This window comes from Gamsiella multidivaricata (genome assembly GCF_025024155.1).
Source record: "Gamsiella multidivaricata strain RSA 2152 chromosome Unknown BC939scaffold_30, whole genome shotgun sequence".
Lineage (NCBI taxonomy): Eukaryota > Fungi > Mortierellomycota > Mortierellomycetes > Mortierellales > Mortierellaceae > Gamsiella > Gamsiella multidivaricata.
In genome coordinates, this window is record NW_026251738.1 from 1 (window position 1) to 20,427 (window position 20,427).

At 47.8% G+C, this 20,427-nt stretch overlaps 4 protein-coding genes across 4 annotated transcripts; all 4 read right to left on the minus strand.

The window, feature by feature from the left end:
* Positions 1 to 5,544: 5,544 nt before the first annotated feature.
* On the minus strand, positions 5,545 to 7,192 carry BC939DRAFT_151003 (GPN-loop GTPase). Its single transcript, XM_051550221.1, has 6 exons — positions 7,081 to 7,192; positions 6,920 to 6,965; positions 6,661 to 6,769; positions 6,292 to 6,554; positions 6,051 to 6,190; positions 5,545 to 5,928 (listed from the first exon to the last, which is right to left on the minus strand). Coding segments are annotated over exons 1-6 (819 nt in total). The 5' UTR covers positions 7,083 to 7,192; the 3' UTR covers positions 5,545 to 5,669.
* A 265-nt stretch (positions 7,193 to 7,457) lies between these two features.
* Positions 7,458 to 10,209, minus strand: BC939DRAFT_151045 (uncharacterized protein). The gene is made up of 2 exons (XM_051550222.1): positions 10,189 to 10,209; positions 7,458 to 9,963 (listed from the first exon to the last, which is right to left on the minus strand). Exon 2 carries the CDS (start codon positions 9,835 to 9,837, stop codon positions 7,513 to 7,515), a length of 2,325 nt encoding a protein of 774 aa, XP_051412470.1. The 5' UTR covers positions 9,838 to 9,963; positions 10,189 to 10,209; the 3' UTR covers positions 7,458 to 7,512.
* A 6,649-nt stretch (positions 10,210 to 16,858) lies between these two features.
* Positions 16,859 to 17,802, minus strand: BC939DRAFT_476840 (uncharacterized protein; the record flags this gene model as incomplete). Its single annotated transcript, XM_051558622.1, has 3 exons — positions 16,859 to 17,035; positions 17,170 to 17,279; positions 17,742 to 17,802. 3 exons carry the CDS (start codon positions 17,800 to 17,802, stop codon positions 16,859 to 16,861), a joined length of 348 nt encoding a protein of 115 aa, XP_051412471.1.
* Positions 17,782 to 19,345, minus strand: BC939DRAFT_528621 (uncharacterized protein; the record flags this gene model as incomplete). Its single annotated transcript, XM_051561467.1, has 4 exons — positions 17,782 to 18,287; positions 18,497 to 18,543; positions 18,651 to 18,853; positions 19,101 to 19,345. 4 exons carry the CDS (start codon positions 19,343 to 19,345, stop codon positions 18,036 to 18,038), a joined length of 747 nt encoding a protein of 248 aa, XP_051412472.1. The 3' UTR covers positions 17,782 to 18,035.
* Positions 19,346 to 20,427: the final 1,082 nt, after the last annotated feature.

Below are 20,427 nucleotides of genomic sequence, written 5' to 3' on the forward strand. Positions count from 1 at the left end.
CAAGCGAGTGCTGCAAAGTTGCATACAGCAGGCACCGGCAACTGTAAATTTTTGATGATTGAGGAACGCGGCTAAAGGATGACCTTCGCGCACAACAGGCCAAGTAGGGAGCAGGGCTCAGTCACCGACCCCAGGCGGGGTCGAGTTACTACTCATGCTGACTGGGATTGTGAAGGGGATTGGAGCTGCGAGTGACCAGCAGCGGTGAGGCAAAAGCCGCTTATTAGAATATTGAGCACCCTTTACTATGCCTCTAGCAATAGGGTTCCCTAGCCTAGAGTCCCTCACTAATAAATCCCACATATCCTCGTGGGTTCTAGTTATCAAAAAAAAAAAAATCCTCGTGGGTTCTAGTTATAAAAATGTCATTGTTGCCTACATTTCAGCTTTGCTCATGTGGATTTATGTTAATAAAACTATCCTGACCGTGTTTGCTGCGTCTGCGACATCCAGGACGAGGACAACGACCGCCTGTGGACTTCCAGTGCCAATGGCGATGTCTGCAAACAGATCTGGCACAATGGTCTGTAGCAGATCGACAAATGGAGCCGAACTTAGACGGCAGCATACAACAAGAAAAGAAAGAAGCAGCATGAGTACGGCATTGCCTGCAACATGGCCCGCGCCGCTGCCCCGAAACCCGCTGTATAGGTTTGTCCCAAGACATCGACCCATATCCAAGGACTGTCCTGCATCGGTGGAACTCAGTCGCTGCTCCTAGGCGACGACTTTATCGATCGCTCTCCGGATTTAGCCTGGAGGATTAGCGGTTTGTACCGCGGCATCACGCCCATCAGCTTAATCAAAGAGTGGGGTAACCTGTTCACCTCGCCACCTTCGATTGCGCGACAGGCCATCCACAAGTTTGTCAGCTTTATTGAGACTCAGGCTACAGAGCTGATCTGGAAACCACGCTGTAACGCGACCATTACTTGGGAAATAGAGTGGGGAATCACAGCCAAGATGAAACGCGCATCATACAAGGGCCCTCGAGGAGACTGGAGTGAGGGCAATGGATACATTGCGACGCTGACCACTGTCCGTGTGGTGCGTTGCTCGCCGACCATGCAAACGGGAACTGCCCTGGCTTCGTGCTCGGCCCAGACGCAGCGGATCGGACGCTGCTGGATTGCCTGCGGAGGAGGAGGTGGTTGACAACCATGGCGGGGATGTGAAGATACCCTTTTTGTAACAAGGAGTTTTCAGCTTTTAACACACTGATGAGGTGTGGCAATTGTTGAGCAGGCCCTAGGGACAGGCTCGGGGAATATGTCCTGTCAACTGGCAACTGTGGATCTGATCTGCTTTGGAGGAGGGGACAACTGCAGTAGATCGTTGTTAGTTAGTCTGCTAGATTCGCAAAGTCAATTGACTCGAGAAGCAAATTGGTATAAAAAAATATGTTATTACTGCCTGGATGAAGCTCGCGCCGAAGACGCGGTTGTCGTCCTTATCTTCATTGCAAAGGGACAATTAAATTCAGTGTGAAGGAGGTATACTGTTGGAACCTTGCCGAATCCATTATCCATTACATATAATAATTGTAATAAAAAATAACGGGTTCGTCTGTCGTAAGGGCCTTCCTTCACTACTCCATAAAGATGTCAACAACTGCATTCTATCAATGCCTGCGCTATTTTGTTTTATATCCTTTGGTGGCGAAAGGTCAGCCGAAGTTCGGATTGATAACCGGTCCGCAAGGTCGGGAGCGACACTTTGCTTAAAATATACTATCAAAGATGGCTTATGTTTTTGACCCGCAACGGCTTTCTAGCGCTATGGAACAGGCCAGAAGATCAATCATTTCACTTTTTTATACGGTCATAGTGATAGTCAGTGCGTCCTGCACATGCGGTCCCTTTTGTTTAGCTATCTCTGACCCTGTTGTTGTGTCTCTTTGCGTGTACTTGAACGAGTTGTGGAGAAGTGCAACCTTCTTTTATGGAGCGCTTTTTTTTTTTAGATTGGCAAATGCATGAGCCACTCGTTTGGGCAAAGCGACAAGGAAGAAAGCGATAAGATTTATGAGACGCGTTAGTTCAAAGTAAAGTGTCGCGTTAGAATGGTAAATTCAGTCCCTATTACTAAATTATCTCAAATACCTATTCAGTCTGGCGTGCAATGCGGTACCGCACACGGTTCATGTATGCGCGTCTGGTTTGGTCTTGTACCGATGCGTGTGTTTGCTGAAGCGAACCGGGACGCGGATCAAATTGTCCCAGCCGCTAAAATAAGGTGCAGGCGCTGCTGCTAGACTAAGATGTACTGGTGATACTTACAACCTTAACGTCGCTGTCCACCCGATCGGGCGGTTAAATACGTCCTGTTCCTCATAGACTAACCACTCTTACTGTGACCAACGACGACCTGGGGTCAATTGAACGCATTCATCCTATATAACGCTGAGCCTGGCGCCCCGTTTGCAGTAGAGGAGAAGGAACGCTGCAGCAATTGAGAAGCAACCTGTTAAAGCGGACACCACCTATACATCCAACGAAATAGTCCACTCGCCGCTTCTTTATCAATCTCTCTCCTCTATCTGCCCTTCTCCAGAGGCCCCATTCTTTTGCTTTTGTTATAAAGGGCGCAGAGCGAAGACTATCCTTTCCCCGCTCGGTTTGCTTCCTTCTACTTTTTTCTGCTCTTACAGCCTGGGGCCTCACTGTTCCGTTACCAATTTTTTCAGCAGACAAATAACAAACCAGCCAACCACATCAAACAGACAGACAACCACCGCCAGGAGCAGCAACACCTTGTTTGTTCATCCTTCTTGCATCCTTCTCATTCCATCATTTCCTCTCCTCATTCCTTTTCATCCGACAACGCTGCCTCGCACCCTCCGCCTATCCATATTACAGGGGGAAAAAAAAAGCAAAGACATACTCGACCGTGCGAAGAAACTACGAGGTGAGTTTTTTTTTTTTTTTTTTGTTGAAAGCTGAAAGTTGGTAAACTAGCCGTACTGCATAGTGGGGTATCGGATGGCCAATGCGCACCGGAAGCCGATACAGGGCACGCACGGCATGGCAGAGACTCTCTGGTCCGAGAGGGGAGTCGGAGGTTTCGGCCAGGCACAGGATGATAGTTTCCAGCTAAAATAAATGCGTTCAATGTTCTCCACATGTAGGAAGCCACACGCTGCGATAATGCCGCCAGACCGCCGCACCTTTGCCTCCCCTCCACGGTCGCCTTTCTCCCTCTCCCTCTCCGCCTCGGCTGCCCACTCGGCAGCGAGGATACCGTCAGCACCAACTCATGCAGTGCCGTCAGCGCCCCTCTTAGCATCATCGGCGTCGAACCCGTCGCCGTCCTCTCATCAAGCCCTCTCCATTTCACATTCAATCCACCGCCCCGATCCGTCCATCTCGTCGTATCTCGCAGATCGACATGCCCAAGAAGCCATCTTCAGTAGCGTCCTCTCCAAGCGGCAGCTGTCGCGATTAGAACTCCAAAAGCGACATCAGCCCAGTCAGCGGCAGCTCAGGATTGCGCATCAAGAATTCCATCGCCAGCGCGAGCTGTATCAAAGACAGCAGCTCCAGCAGCAACAACAGCATCATCATCATCACCACCATCACCACCATATGAATCCTCAGTTCCCAGATGGTGCTTCCCCGCAACTGCAACAACAACATAATGGAACGAACTCTACTTCAGCATCTGGTCCCTCAAGTCTTGTTTCGTCCACATCTAGAGGATACACTTCAATCTCGTCAGCGCTTCCTTCCTCCTCCTTTTCGGCATCTATACCATTCAATCCTTCCTCTTCGCACCATCCACCCTCGCAGTCTTCCAGCCCACAGCCACTGCCTCTGCGTTTGCATCAGCATCCGGAGTGGGCTGTGGTCCGCAAAAAGGAACGCGCCCGATTGCTCTCCAACATGTCAACTATTCGCGAATCCCTTCCCATAGCGCCTCTCCCACAAAGCGTGGCCAAAGTCAACCTTGAGCGACTTTCTCAGCGACTGCAGCATCGACGGGCCCGTGCACGAGAGACTATTCTGTTTGATCTGCATCACGGTGTCAAGGCTATGGAGGCCCAGGTCCACAAGCAAGTCGAAATGGTCCTAAGTCGGCTCAAAGAAGCTCCAGGGTCGAGATATGCGTTTGCACTGAAGAACAGCTTCTTTTCACATATTCCAGTGTCGTTATCGAATTCGCTGCTGCCTGCGGGGTCGTACTCAGACTGCAGTGCTTCAACCCCGTCCCCATCGTCATCATCATCGTCGCCTATATCTTCGTCCACGTCTTCGTCCACGTCCTCATCCTCCTTATCACTGTCGTCTCTTTCGAGTGTCATGGAAATGGACGGTGACTTCCTAGTGGAAAAGGTGGAGGGTATCAAACGGGAGAGAGAAAGGGACAGAACGGCGACTGATACTCTGTCCAATCATTTCAATTCCATCGCTCTGGCTGGCCTTTCCGCAACACCAGAAAGTCAATCGTCCATTCCTACCGCGATATCTCGAGGAGTAGGAAGAGGGTCGCAGGAGGCTGGTCATGTCTCGATTTCGGGAGCGGGTGCTTCTGAAGTCCTCTCGGCCTCAATGCATACGAGGTACTCGACCGCTTGTTCCCAAGTACTCTCGGCAGCCCTGCCTTCGTTTATCCCGTCCATGGTCGCTCCCTTGGTCTGTGTATTTTCGTACCCAGTTCCTCCGTCGAACGCACAGCCTAATGGTGGCACGAGGCCCCATTCGCAACAAGAGCAACATCATGAGCAAGATAAAGACCTGGTGTTTCCTTGGGGACTTCCTGATCGCCCTCCACCACCAGCATCTGTTTACATGTCTCCACGCCAGAGGGAGCAGCTACAAGCAACGCCAATTTCGGAAATTGTGGTGTTGCATTCCAAATCCTGGACGCAAGCAGAGCGCGAGGCCCTTTACTTGGCCACAGCCCGATTTCGGCTGATGGGCCGATGGTCAAAAATACGAGAGATAATGAATCTGCATAGGACGGACCAAGAGATCGAGACCGAGTACATGAAGCTGTATGGACCGCGGGACGACATCGATGTTGTCGATGACGAGGACGAGGCTGAGGCTGAGCGTAGTTATAAGCGCGGGTACAGCAGTTATACCGAAAATGACAAGGAGAATGAGGATATAGGGACAATGAGGATGGGAGAGGACCGTTTCGGGAGCATGGATGGGGATGCAGACGATGAAGCCGAGGGCCCTATGTTTATAAAGTTTAGGGGTGCACGACGGGCTGCGTCCACCACGTCCTCGTCGCAAGAGAAACGAGGCCAGCAGGAACAGAACAACAGTAGGGTCTTCAAATCTGTATACGAGCACCAGCCGATTCTGGGTCCGCGTCCGCGCCCTGCAATCTTGAAGGAACCCATCCGGTTGCATAAGAAGGAGCTCATGATTGATAAGCAGTTCGCACTCGAAGAGATTCCTATGCGACTGTGAACAAGGCTCATCCAGCCTAATAGAAGGAGATAGAGGACATATACAGGTAGAAGATAGACACTTGTATATGGTGTACATAATAGTAGGAGCCCTCTAGCCTTCTGAACTGCACGGTGTGAAGATGATCTGCGTCTTTCATCCTTGGGGATGGAGACGATGTATAGTACAGGATTTCATTTAATTTTGAAGCGACAAATGCTTCAGTCCTCGCTCCTGGACTCGTCGTCTTCATTCTCATGATGCGTGTCCCTAATAGTCATCGTCCATCTCACCCTCTCCTTCATCCTCCGGCTCCTTGGGCTCCTGGTCTTCTCCAAACTGGATTGCATTGTCAACATGGGACAGAATTGCCGTAATTGAATCCTCGTCCTTGATGTTGAGTGGTAAGAACGCCACCATGTTAAAATCCTCTACGAGCTGACCGATGGCTTGGTTCAACTGATGGTACTTTGGACTTGTCTTTGCGTTCACATCCTCCAGCAATAGTAACGGGTCGGGGTTGTAGTACCTGTAAAGATATGAACCAGCAGGATGAGAATGGTCAGTTTTTTTTTTTTTTTTTTTTTTGGCTGTTAGGCTATAGAAACAATAACAGAAAATGAAAGAGAAGAGGGAGAAGGCGAGACGTACCGTTCCAATTCTGAAGCCTTCATCTTTGGCAAAAGGTCCATCTTACTCATGACATTGATATGAGGGATCTCCAAGTTGATCATTGCACTCATCGCACTCATCACTCCTGCAAAGAACTTGGACTTATCCTCCACAAATTGCTAATATACGCACGGCCAAAAGAAATAAAGACGTACGCATATGGATATCAGCAAATTCGTGGGACATGCTCCGAAAAATACAAGATATTGCAAAGCCTTACGGATTCCAACAGATAAACACCACAGATCGCAATGTTCAGTCGCGTCAAGGCCTCAACCAACCGTTTCATGATATCGAAATGGGTATAGAGCTCGATCTGACCGGGACAATCAATGATCAGGTAGTCATCCGTATACGAGCCGACTTCGTCCTCAAGCCAATCAATGTTGTTCATAAGAAACTCCATGCAATAGATCAGTCCGCCGTTGGGTCCATATTGCAGCTCTTCCATAACATCTTCCAGTGAAATCAAATCCTTGATATCTAAAAAGCACAAGGTTTGGGAAACATTGAGTTAGTGGACGATGAATATAGCGATGCGGCGGCCAAAGCTGTTTGGGTCACTGAGAAGGGGTGTGATTGCCCTTACCAATGGAGGGCTCATATTCGAATTTCTCTGCTGCTGGGTCCAGATTAACTAAATGGACGGGCCTTCCGATATTCTGGCAATGTGTCATAATAGTCGAGCAGTAGGTGGACTAGTGAAAAGAAGCGAGTAAGGAGGAGAAGAAGTGTCAATGATCCGCCTATCTTTGAAATACTTTTCGTCGCCCTCGCCATACATACGGTCCTCAGGCACGATGCCGAAGTCCATGCTTTCCTTGATAGACCTCTGCCCAGCACCTTACCTTTCCGCTTCCAGCGGGGCCCATGACCAGTTGACAGTAGCGACCCCTATGGTCAAGAAACAGGTTGAAAAAAAGAAAAGAAAAAAAAGGGCCATCAGTCCGTTGTTGCTGGCTGTGGCTGCATCTGATTGTCCATGGGGAGCAACGACCTCCTGTCTTACATTGTTATGAATGCAGCGTTACTTCAGAAGACGTGGTAATTCGAATCCAGAGTTTGCTCTCTTGGGGCTGTTATCGGCTGCTTTTGTCTCCTGCAGGGTCCTGAAGGTGTTTAGCAGCGGTGTGTCCTCAAGCACACTTTTTTATCCAGTCAACATTCAAGCCACAGCCACTGAAGAGATCATAATTTTTTGTATTTTAAACTACATGCAATATGCAGGAAAGAAAACTACTGAGGATCGTATGCGGAATCAACGAGAGACATAGGTGGAGGGTCCCCAGCCAGCTGGAAAGAAGCTCTTGTTACTTCCAGATAGATAGCTGAACACGGCCACAAATGCCAGAATAAAATGATATGCAAAGTAAAGTGATAATAAACCAATGATAAGCAAACAAGACACATCCATAAAATATCGACGCCTGTCTCGGACAGCCTAGGCTTGATGGTGGATACGGCTCGTATCCATGTAGGCATACTCGTCGACTTCCATCTCCTCCTCTGAAAAATCCGCACCAGACATCTTTGGATGCGAATGGGGTACCCCGGATGGAGCAGGTTCCGGACCGGGTCGCATAGTTGACCTCATCTTCAGTAGTAAATAATCCCACTTGCTTGCCATCGATCCCACAGATCGGTCTTTCAGATAGTGGTGCTGGATATCTGTCCACGATCTTCCAAATTTCTCGACACCTTGCTTCAGCTTTTCGACCTCTTCTTCCGTCCACGGTACATACTCCGACGGTCGCTTCGAGAGATGCGAAGCCAGCGGTGACATCTCTGACGATAGCTGGGTTGGGATCGGACTTGTGGGCAACGATCGTGCGTGGCTGCCACGTCGTGCGTCCAATTCTGCACCAGATGGGTCCATATCCACAGCCATGTCGTTCGGTGCGCTCAATGTGATGATTGCCGGTGACGAGTCTCTTAATCGGGGCCGGAGGTGTTCGTACTGTGACATGAGATACCATCGACGCTTGCACTGTTCCTTTGTCACCACCGGGTTCCTCCCCATGAGAGTCGATACTTTGACCCAATTGACCTTTTGCTGACTAGGAAAGTACTGGTGGATAATCTCCTCTAGTTGTCGTGTTAAGGGCTCGGTCCAGGTCATGGGTCGATTCCTTTCTGTCCAGGGCTCGAATCCAGAGTCTGCTGCCTGGTCCCCTCGCAGTGGACGGTGGTGTTGTTGTTGGTGGTGCTGATGATGTTGTTGTTGATGCTGTTGAGGGTGGTAGTGCTCTGGCTGGCCGGTCGACATGTAGAACGAATCTGTGGAGGATACAGAGAACCTTTTGGATGACGAGATCCCTTCCATGTGCTGTGCGGTAGAACAGACTGACGGCCCTATATTTGCTGCTTCCCGTCTCCAGAGAGGTGATAGTGATGTTTCCCTTGATGTGGGCTCATTGTGAGAGTAGTAGTCCGATTGCTGTCTGTCCATCATATCCCTGTTCCTGTCCGAGGGAGAACGCTGTGGCCCTTCTTGGTCGTCCCCGGTGGGCTGTGTGAGGACCCGGGGCCGGTATGGGCGATCCCGTTCTGTACTCTTTCTACAAGCTGGTCCTAGTCCTAGAGCCATTGGCTGGGATGCGGTCTTCCATCGCGGCGAGCGTGCGGGCGGTTTGGGCGCTGAGCCAGGCTGAATGCTTCCTTCACGTGCTTCGGACTGGTGCTTTTCGGACGGATACTGCTGTTCCGACTCACGAGCTTGCAAGAGATTCCACATGATGGAAATTCCGCCCTGGGAGCGCTCGGGCAGGTACTTTTCCTGGATCTTACTCCAGGCCGGTCCAAACTCTTCGTGTCCCTTTTTTAGTAGATTGATCTCCTCCTCTGTCCCAGCTCGGCGTCGCATTATCTCCCACTTGTTTTTACATTGTTTCCGAGTAAAGGTGTTACCCATTTGCGAGGCGACCCAAACCCAGTTGATACGATAGCCGTCTGGGAAACAATCCTCGATGAGGCTCTTCAGCTGTTCTGATTGCTGCGGCGTCCATACGCGCACTGTACGGGTAGGCTTACCATCGACCGTGGTGCTATCGGACCGACTTCGATTGCCGCTGTTCTTGCCACTTAGAAGACGCGAAACAGGGGAGGACTGCTCGGCATCCATCCTCAAGTCGTCGTTCTCATCGTTATGGTGGGCATCATCCAAATTCGAATGCGGGACACTGTGTATTCGGCGGGGCGATCGGTAGGAGTGTTCTGATGCTGATGGGTATGGAGAGTGGTGGAATCGGCTGCTGAAAGCCTCTAGGGACGACTGTGTGCTCAAGGTGGAGGTGGATGCGGTTGTGAGGACGGGGGTTGTATGGCCATGTACGTGTACGTGCGATGACTTGGTTCGTTGTTCTCCCTGTCTGTACTGGTTTTCGTCCTCAGAGTCCGGAAGTTCACCATAGAGACGCATGTATTCCTGTTCGATCTCGGCCACAGAGCGCTCCAGATGCATGTGATCCCTGACTTTTGCCCAACGGCCATAGAGATTGTGTCGTTCGACTGCGACGTAGAGTGCCTCCTGTTCTGCATTGGTCCAGGGACGTTTGTTGGTACCTTCAGATGGGGAAAGCGAGCGATGTGATTTAAAGGGTGGTTCGTGGCTGTGGGGGCCTGTGCTGGGATGATCGGGGTTCCAGGGAGCAGAGTGAGGAGGCGACATTGTTGAGGATGGGCGCTTTTTATACTGGAGTGCGGATAGGTTGGCTGTGGTAGGAGACACTGAAGGATCGATAGATTCGTTTGTGTCGCTCGATGTCATCGCAAGTGGGGAGGTAAAGATAAATAAAGGCGCGTTGTTGACCGAGAGGAAAAGATAAGTAGCCTTCGTACTGTAAAGCGATGCTTGTTAGAGCGTAAGGAATGTGGAGGGTCTTTGGGCTGGAGGCTAGGGATGACACGATATGCGCATGGGAATGAGATGCGTTAGATTCGATGCGTTAGATTCGATGCGTTGGGTATTTGTGTGTATGAGAGCTAATGAGGGAGAGAGAGTTGTGTGAGCCTGGGTCAAGCAAGGTGCAATCAGCATTGCTCGGAAGCGATCTCTGGTTGCACGTACGCTGACCCATGTTCATGCATATGCCTGTCGGCTCATGGTTACTTTACTTACGACTTTTGACATTATCAGCCAGCGAAAATTTGTGTCTCGGGCGGTTATCGGGGTACTCGCACTTGGATTCGCTCACCAGAGAGCCAGGAGTGAAGCAAAAGAAGAGTGTTCGACGGGCGCAGTGCAACGCGTTATCGAATCGAGCAGGGACAAGCAGGCGAGGACGGAGATGGAAGATAGGATATCAAGCTGCGGAAGAGAGTGCGTATGTGTGATCCGGCGCTTTTGGTGGATAATAAAGAAAAAGTGTGTAGAATGGACGCGTTTTGATAATAAAGTACAAGCTAAAATGAAAGAGTTCACAAGGCAAAGAAGCAGCTGGGGGGAATATAAACAAAGCAGTAGCTGTTGAAGAACAATGGACAGGCTAAGCAGAACTGAGAATTAATGGAAGGGAGGAAACAATGTGTTGCGATGTGCACGATAGTGATTTATCGGGGCTGTGTGTATGTGAGTGACAATGTTGTTTTCTTTGTTTAGGTTGTGTACCCTGCGCAGAAAGAAGGAAACGAACAAATAAAAGCGATCAGAAGAGATAGGCAAAGCAAAGAACAGAAAGAGCGGAAGTGAAGCGGAAGACGAAGAAAAAGGTGTAACAAGAGAAGTGGGCGAGCGTGATATCTATTTAAAAGGAAAAAAAAAAAAAAAAGCAATGGGGGGATAAACGAACGGTGGCTGTGGATGTAGATGTAAAAGAGAAAGAGAAGGAGAGAGAGAGAGAGCGAGAGAGAGAGAGAGGGAGCGGAAAGGATGGATGATTGAGTGGGCGTAAGGAATATGTGATGAATGACAATAGAGATAGTATACTAATAATAATATGGTGAAGCATAAGCTAAGTTGAAGTTGAAGTTGAAGTCGAGGAAGGAGAAGGCATAAAGAGAACAGCAGCAAATTGCAAAGTCAGAAATGTCACTATCGTTTGGCAATCTGAAGGGAAATGAAGAGGAACAGCAGCAATCGCAACAACAATAGCACAGGTACACAGGCACAGTTACGAAGAAAAGGACTAATGTGGGTGTGTATGAAGAAAAGTGTATTTTTAACAGGGCTGATGAGACAGGAAGGAATGTGTGGGCAGGTAGCCAATTGATGATATGCGGAAGTGTGTGTTGCTGTAAAATGAAATGCGATAATAAAGAGCGGTAATAATAATAATTATAGTGATAACAATAAAGCGGTGATGAGCCTTAAAAAACCCGACCCTTTGCTTTAAGAGCTATCGACGGAGTGAACGCTCTCGTTAGCGGGACTGAGCTGGGCTCGTTGGGGTGGAGTGATTGCCGGTGGGTGCTGAGACGAGGAGGGGATCTGAAGAACAGGAAGAAGAAGAAGAGGGCGAATTTGATGTTTGTAAAGCGATATCCGCGTTTGGGAAGAGGAGTGGATGTTGATTTTGGGTTTGCTCTTTGGGTGGAGACACAAAATCAAATTCAAAACGGACGAAGACTGTATTACTTTGGAAGTGACAGAGAGACAAGAAGCAGGGTGGGGGATCGGACGAGGAAAGGGTCGTGCAGGGAATGAAAGGAAGAAGGAAGACACGGGTAGTGGAGAAAAGGATGTAAAGTAGGAAACAGCGGTCGATGTAATGGTGGGGAGTAGAAGTGTGAGGGAGGCGGCGTGAGGAAGAGATGTGAAGGTGGTCAGTGCAATTGAAATATTCTTTTCAATACAATGGCCCAATAATGAATAAACAATATAAAGCGTTAATGAAGCGAAGTGGAATGAGAGAATGAGACAAAGAAGGAATGAGGAATGAGGAAAGTGCTGATCTTACAGTGGGAAGGAGTCAATCACGACGATATAGCAAAGAGTCGGCGGAGAAGGAAGAAGGAGGGGGAGAAGAAGAAGAAGAAGAAGAAGAAGGAAGAGGAAGGAAGAGAACAAAGGAAGAGGAAAGGAGTGAAGAAGAAATTGAAGGGCCAATTGACTCCTCCCATTGAATAGACGACAGTTCCGAGTTACGCACAGAAGGAACCCTTTTTGGTGTTCGAGTTCAGATACTGATGCCCAGTCTGGCACTTTGCCTGCCAATCCCGTCAATCCTCGGGTCTTCTGGTTGCCATTTGTATAAAGTAGTTGCCATTGCACGTGCAGACACAGAGAAGACAAACAAAAAGGCAAAGACAGCGCGATGTGATACTATATGATACCGACGATGATGATGGTTCTGGAGTACACCTGTTCTACCTGCGTCTGTCCGCTGCTGGTAGAGCAGCGACAGGGAGACAGAGAAACAGATCGAAGCCCCGCCCCCTCTCCAGTCTCCAATGACCGATGTGCTGCTGTGAAATGTATATTGGCTACTCGTAAAAAGAGAGCGTATACGATCTGTCCGTTGGACGGAAAGACACATGCATGCATACATAGACTACACACTTTCACACTTTCACAAACTACATTCGTAGGACTACTGTAGTCGACTGAACTCCGTTTATTTAATATTTCAGTGAACAAAGAGCGAAGAGGACGAACGGTGAATACCATGCTCCAGGTACGTCGTATTGTATGCACTGCACCACAAGAAGATACAATTCGGATATCCGCTACTCGATGTGTAGTCCTATTCGATATTCGGTTTTCGATGTTCGGGTGCGAGTACGCAAAGCACCAACCACCGGATCCCATCCAGCCCTTTCGCTTTTTCCCCTCAACTTACCCCTGCTTTTTCATTTTCCATGGATGGGATCAACTCCTTCGCTGCTTTCTTCCTGAGAACATCTTTCTTTTTTTTCCCCCTCTGGTGTATGTCTGTGAATCAACCTAAAGCCCGCGTGGGTGGAATCTGGGCTTTTGTCTTCTTGCAATTTCCTGCGCCGCTAGGAATAATATCCATAAACCTCGATTTGTTATTTTTTTACCGCGATCTACCAGCAGTAGCAGTAACAGCAGCAGCAGCAGCAGCAGCAGCAGCATTTCACTAAATCCGGCGCATGAACCAGTGTAATAAATTGTAGACTAGTATTCCGAATCTTCAGGGCTCTGCTTTTTTTTTTGTATTGTCATACATTCAACACTCTGCTTGTTCTCCTTGAGCGAACGATGTATAATGAATAGGTCGGCTGGGATTGCCTTGTTATTATCTTGTGGACACATGGAGGTCTATTGATAGAAAGCTAATCGTTTTTTTTAACGATTGTTTTTCTGATGTTGATGATCAATCCTGTTCTCGGACGTCTTACTGGAGGATGTGTTCCTGAATTGAACTATGATATGACTCTTACGAGCAATCCAGAGACCTCTTCTTTTTGTACTAGCGTATACCTTTATACACTTTTTTTATTTTCGTTGACTTTCTTTCATGCTTCGGTTCCCAACTAGCGTATTAGCGCAAGCCAGAAAGCACGCATGAAAGCAAGCATGAAAGCAAGATCGCAAGCAATATCGCAGGTAGGCAAAGGAAGCACTTGCGTATGCGCAGTTTCTTTATGCATCCTTTGTGTGGTCACTGCTTGTCCACGTCCTTCTGTCCCTCCTTGCCTTGTTCCTGTCTCATCTCAACCCAGTTCGAGCTTTGGTTGGTTATGCCCGCGTTGGCGTCAATTTGTCTCATTGATCTGTCATGCAATGCAACAAAAGGTTATGGAGCCCCGATGGCTTCATTCTCCTCGTATATCCGTGCGTTGAAGAAAAAGAAGTGATCAAACGGATAAGCGGGATAGTGAACAAGCGGTAGATTCTATTTTTTTAGGACATGCAGACATGAAATGGTGGTGCTTAGCCGAGGCTGTTGATGTTGTTGTTTGATCTGCATTGTTGTATGTACAGTACACATTGATGCTCATGCAATGTGCATGTATGCTACTCCGAGAAAATAGAAAAGTAAGCAAGCTGGTGGTGGTGGTACAGGGTCAACAAACACGAAACTTGGCACTTTTGAATTTTTTTTTTTGCACAGGCACATGCACCTACACAGGTAATAATATATTATAATGCCTACCTCCCAGGTAGCCCTCGACGCGTTCCTGAAAATAAAATATTTTTAGCGCGTCGAATGTCCGTACTACGGCAGACTATATTCCAGTTCAACCGAATTGATTCATTTCAGTCCAATCCGATCCAATTCAATTCAATCCAACAGAAATCGAATCGCGCTTTGTCCGGGTGTGTCTGACACATGTCCATACAGAATGCGCCGAATTGTCACATGAGTCTACTTGAGAAAAAGAAAAGCGCGTCTGTCCATGCCACTCACACACCCACACATCCATACACACAGCGAAAAGCCCTTGCAGCATTATCCTTTTATTATTCCTTATGCTTAATACTTTTATTCATTTTGACTGGCCTTGGCTTTTCTTATTTAATGTCTTCACACGGTTGCTCTCTTTGAATGGCAGAAACATATTTTATGCGCATACACATTTAATATTCGTTATTCATATTAGTACCTCTATCTATTTTACATTGACACTCTACATTTGCCATGTAGACCAATGCCGCGTCCTTCCTCGATCGGACCATGCTCATTATCATTTTCATCATCATTACCACCATCACTATTATCATTATCATTAGCTTGCTTGGTCACTACTAATCCCTTTTTAGTCTTTTCTAATGAACACGCTGAGAGCGACCAAGAACAAGAGCATTGGAAAGGAGGGGCGCGAACCCATTACATTCTGTAATCCGTAAGAGCGCCCTCAATTTGCGCACGAGACAGGGGCTGAAGAACTCAGTTCTATCCAACCCGGTCCGACTTGACTTTTGGTTTTGCACTTGCTCTCAACCAATCGCGGCGGACGTTCACCTCTTCCTCCAGGGACAATTTTGTCTTTGCTTTCCCAACCCAACGGCTTCCTATTTCACCCATCTCCCCATCGCTCTGTCCCTGTATGTCTCTGCGTGTCCCTGTTCCTGAGACGAAGGCCAAGCAGACACCTAAATTTATGCCTCGGCTTCATTGATTGAAACGCAATGGATTGTTGACAACGGGGACCAAAACCGTTTCCCTACCTGGTCGTCTTCCGATCACTTGGGAGGGAAAGGCAGGACCTTGGCGAAGAACAGACTGCCATGTGGGCTTACTGGCTGCCTACAATATATCCATCTACACACCCATTTAGAAGCCAGGCAAGCATATGTCGTAGATCATGATTACCGCTGTTGCTGGGAGGGGGTTTTTTCCCCTCTCTTTCATATGATGACAGGATACGCTTCCTAAGCTGCTTTCCTTATGTATTTGATCTTTTTTCGCCTTTTTTCTTCTTCATGACAGCTCAGCTACTGTAGGTAATAGTGTATTGTTTTTGGCTTGGGGCTCCTTTTCGTTCTCACAAGCCAGGCCAATACCCATGTGCCTTTTGCCTTTTGCCTTTTGCCTTTTGCCTTTTGCCTTTTTTTTTTTTTTTTTTTTTCAAGCGTCTTCGGTCGGGCTCCAAGGAGAGGGCGGTGAGGAATGCAGTAGTCATGTACTGTAGACAGCCAAAAATGTACACAAATGCACGAAAACTTCATACAGTATCTTCTTTATTGTTGTTGTCATTGTACCGTTAGAAGCCTTCCTATTCGCGTTCACTTGTCTACTTGTAGAAAATGATTAAATGAGGGAAAAAATAAACAGCAACAACCGGTTTTTACGCATTCCTTGAGTAAGATTCTATCCACGTAGGTACCTACATTGCACATATAAAACTTTGAAATATCTTTGTGTTGCTGGTTTATGCGTAGCGTTTTCTTCGGGACCCCTTTAAAAGTTCTAAGCGCCGCCTGCGCCTGTGCTGATGTGCAACTGAAAACGAAAAGAGCGTCATGAACATGTTCGCCACGCCACTGCACATTTTTTACTTTTTATTAGTTTCACATTTTGAATGACAAGAACAAAGAAGTGGGCCAGATGGTTCGACGAGGACCTTCATTCACCTTTCGATCTTTTGATCTTTCGGACCACATGCGAGCTGGAAAAAAAAAAAAAGAATTCAGGTTATTATCGATAAAGAATGCGGACGAAAGATGCAATCCATTGGCTATCCAAAGATGTGTTACATATCATTCCTGTGTGTGCGTACCTCGATACTTTTTAAATGTTCCATGCGACATTGAAGGAATGTTAGACTACTCTGTCATGCAATGGCTGTCGGTAAATAGTCCATTTGTCTGCTTACCCGCTCGACTGGCTGCCTGTGGTGGAAGCAACAACGAACTACCTAACCGAGGCCTGTGTGCGTATTTGTTTGCAGTTGTAGTTTGCCGCCGTATTGTTAGCATAGTGATGTCTGTGTATCTTCGCAGGTGCCTGCTGCAATTGTATGCATGCACATGCACCGACTGAATTGAATATTGCATGTAAAAATAAGTTAATTCGAAGGCATATGTTGCATGAATAAAATAATGGTTCTATGTACAGTATGTAAGAATTCATCCATCCTCGACTCAAGGATTACCCCTTCTTTTTGCACCGTGATCGGAAGAGAGCGAGGAACTCGAAGAACAGCTATGGGCTGGGCTTGTATGTCCTGGACTATGTATTGCAGACAACAGCACAGGGCTCTCATCGCATACATATCATTCCTTTTGTTCTTCTTTAGTCTCACAAAGTTAATGGCACGTTCAGCTATCATCTCCGTCTATCGCGCCTTAAAGACCTGTATACAATACAGAGATGGAATGTTACACAGGTATGTCTCTCGTATGTAAATCTTGATATGCGCCGCTCCAATGGGCGCTTCTTTTAACTATTGAAGGGCAGAGCTAGGCATTTTCTGATCAGCGTTGTGGTCCCATCGCGCTGGAGGTCGGCCTTGAGGTCTAATTTATGTACTGAGTCATATGCTGATGACCAATGGCCGCCACAGCCTGGGTTGGGGCAGATGAGCGAGCGGCCCTGAGCTGGACTCTCTAGTGGCATCTGCAGCATGCCAGCATCCCCTCGTCGGCGGCCTATATGCACAACGGTATTTGTAGCAGTAGGATATCAGAGACAAACACATATTATACTACCTTCATCAATGCGAGTAAAATGTTCTGCAGTTTCCTACGTACCTGAGCCTGGAGTCTTGGTATGACCTTGTTCGACTTGACCGGTTCTCCATTCATGTCTTTGAAGTCGCCATCATCGATGACGACCATAGGCCGTTGATGCTCGCCAATCCCTATGCAGCTTTCTGTGACGTTAACTTTCAAATATGCCATCCTTTGGACAAAGATAGGCCTCAGGACTTTTCTGGTGTGAACGACTATGGCAGTACTCTTTATATTTGGGTCGATAGCAAGCACGACGTGGGTTCCCTGACCGTCAAACTAATCCCTCCAATAGTGCATCGGAACTCGGGATCGCCTCGGTCAGGTACTTCAGCTTGGACCTCGTGGTCTCGGCTGAGGTCTTGCTAGTGCCTGCAATGTCCTCCTAATCGCCATTATTCGATTCCAACGGCTTTGTGGAGCAGAAGGCGCTGCTCTGGAAAGCGTTTTCGTTGCTGCCCTTGCCTTCTTCCAGCATTGAGTCAGACTGTAAGCGTGAGTCTTAAGCTGGCCCATCGGTTTGCAGAGTGCCAACGAGCACGTACCCCCCCCCGCCCGAGTGGTACTACCCATGACCAAGATACTTTCTTTACTTGCTGTCTTGACACCATCCTTGGTCCTTTTGTGTTCTGGTGTGGACGAAAACTGAGTCATAAATGTGTCGAGCTGACCAAAGAATCAAAATCGAGCTCATGCAGTAAGGACTTGTTATTAGGAAATACCACCCAAGCGTGTCGATTGTAGCTGGTTTTCTTGCCATTGAAAAATAGTAAAAAACTTTTCCGGATGGGCTTGAGTCATTGCCTGGACCGCTTTGGTTCCTCCGAATGTTCTGGTCAGTTTGTTCCTGGTTTCCTTGTCTGGTCTTCTGGCCCTTAAAACAGCTTCTATGGTTCTATCAGTTGGTTTTTGCTGCTCAAGCAGAAGTTGTCCTCGTAGGCTGGCATCGGGAGATACATGGGGCGGTTTGAGGACGGCAACACGATATCGAAGATCCAAAACACGGACACCAGATTATGGACTGAAAACTCGCCGTGGTCGTCGATCGTGCTCAATAGAGCCGCCCCTTCCTGAGTCACTGTCCCTTCTGGACTCCAGATGTTAATCCGTGCAAAGACAAAGTATATCAGATCAAAGGGCTTTGATAAATGAAAAATTCAAGAATGCTCAGATTGGATGGTACAATCGCGACAGAGGACAGAGACATAAACAGAGCGCTTGCCCTTTTCTTCAACTCGGAAACAAATGCCCAGAGGCGGTGCCCGATCATATCCCCCGGTGTCTGACTAACTTGTTCAAGAAACTGAGGCGGGATCATGCCGTCGACCTACCACCTCCCTCTCTGAACCATAGCGTCCTTATTCCCAAGCATTGCCTTGAAGGATTCGAGTGTCGCTAACGCTGAGTCAAAAATCAGTACTGCATCCCTTTTACGAGCGTTCTGAAATATCCATGGATTTATCGCGGCGGGTTCGAATACTCTTTGGTTGATATATTCTTACTATAGCAATTGAATATTGCCAGGCTTCCGTATCTGATCCAACCCATGTAGAGCTTGACAAGATCCTGAATAATCGATTCGATGTGCTGACTCGCTTCAAGGTAGTCACCCGTGCCGTAATTCTGCTGGAGTCCGCGTTGAAGGCGACGATCAATTGGTCCAGTGTTCATCATTACTGCCGTGAAATTACTGTTTACCATGTTCCTGATCATATTTCCATCGTATCACTTTTCTCTTCTTATGAGTGTTTTTGAGTTCTTATCCTCTTGCTGCCGAATTTCTTGGAGCGGTGTTTTTTCTTTACGGGGTCTCTTGGACTGGTTCTTGCCCTTGCCTTTATTCCTGGAGCTAACTTTCCGTTTCTTGCTCTTGATGGGATCTGATTCAATCGACCGTCTCGGCTGGTGCAAACCTTTATGCTGGTCACATTTGTCTCGCAGCAACCACTTACTCTTGGAGGAATATAATGATACTGTCCACGGTCTCCATTTTCTCGTCAATTGGGTCACTGCTTTTAGACGCCTCTTCCGAGGTCTCGGCCTTGTGGAAGAAAACTTGCTTGGGCAACTCGAGTATCTCGCTGCTTACTGCTATCTGGCTGCAATACTGATCCAGGACGCCTTGCTTGTCATCTGAACCAGATCCGTGCAGCACGGCGAGGCCCTTTGCGAACGACCGGCCTGTCACACGACCCATGTAGTCGTTGTTTGTGACGAAGCCGACGACAATCCACTAGGGTTCGCTGACCTCCAGCTTCTAAATCACATCCTCCGCAATGTACGATGTAAAGATGTGGTTACGGGGATCCTTTCTTAGAAGAGCATCTTCACCTCATAGAAGAGCATATCTAAGCCAACCGAGACAACCACATCCTGACCATGACGATGCTCAGGACTATAGATGGGAGCGATTGGAAAAAGGTGATTTGAGAAAAGAGTGCAGTAATTTAGGGCCAAGTTGCACAGCGACTGGTGCTCACGCGTTTCCTTTCCACGCAAGCCCAATCAAGGCATGGCGAAAGCGTGCAGCAGGCCAGCACGAATAATATGCATTGTAGCCATTCAGCCAGCGATTTGGTCAAGAGTACTCAGAGTTAGTGAAACAGCATTGGAGCCGACGGAAAGAATAGCATTTTGGGCAAGTAAAAATGAAAGAAAGCTGCTCAAAGAGATGCCACTAGGTTGTTCGGGCAGGGTCCACCCAGCATGGTTTTTCAAGAAGAAAGAAGAGCGCCGGGGTTCAAAGACCAGCTACTGTTATATAAAAGGACTGCTTATGTACGTCTATAGTCAAAATGAACTTACTTTTATTCTATGAGGATTATCGTCGAGTTCATCCAGGTCTACCTCGAACTCCTCCGACACTTCGTCGTGCCCATCTTCGGTCTCTGTGTTATTGTCCTCAGCATTTCTCTCAAACCCCAAGGGTTAACCTGAGCGCTAATTGAGATGGATACGGGCCTTGATGATATACCTTGAATTGCCTATCTCGCCAGCTTGTACACTGAGCTGACATACAAAGTTCCGTCATCTTAATGACCGACAATTGAGATGACAACTATAGCTTAAAGAGAAAGTTCTTGACGCCAACCTAACGTAAAAACTGACACCGAACAAGAAAACTCAGCCAAAGAGACAAAAAATAATGAACAGACAATGAGATCAGGACAAATCATGTTTTCGTGTAGATTGTAGGGCGGTGACAGTAAGGGGTGTGCGCGAAAAACTGAACTATAAGGTCAAATAGTGGGTCGGGAAAGAAGGATTGGGGAGTCGAGA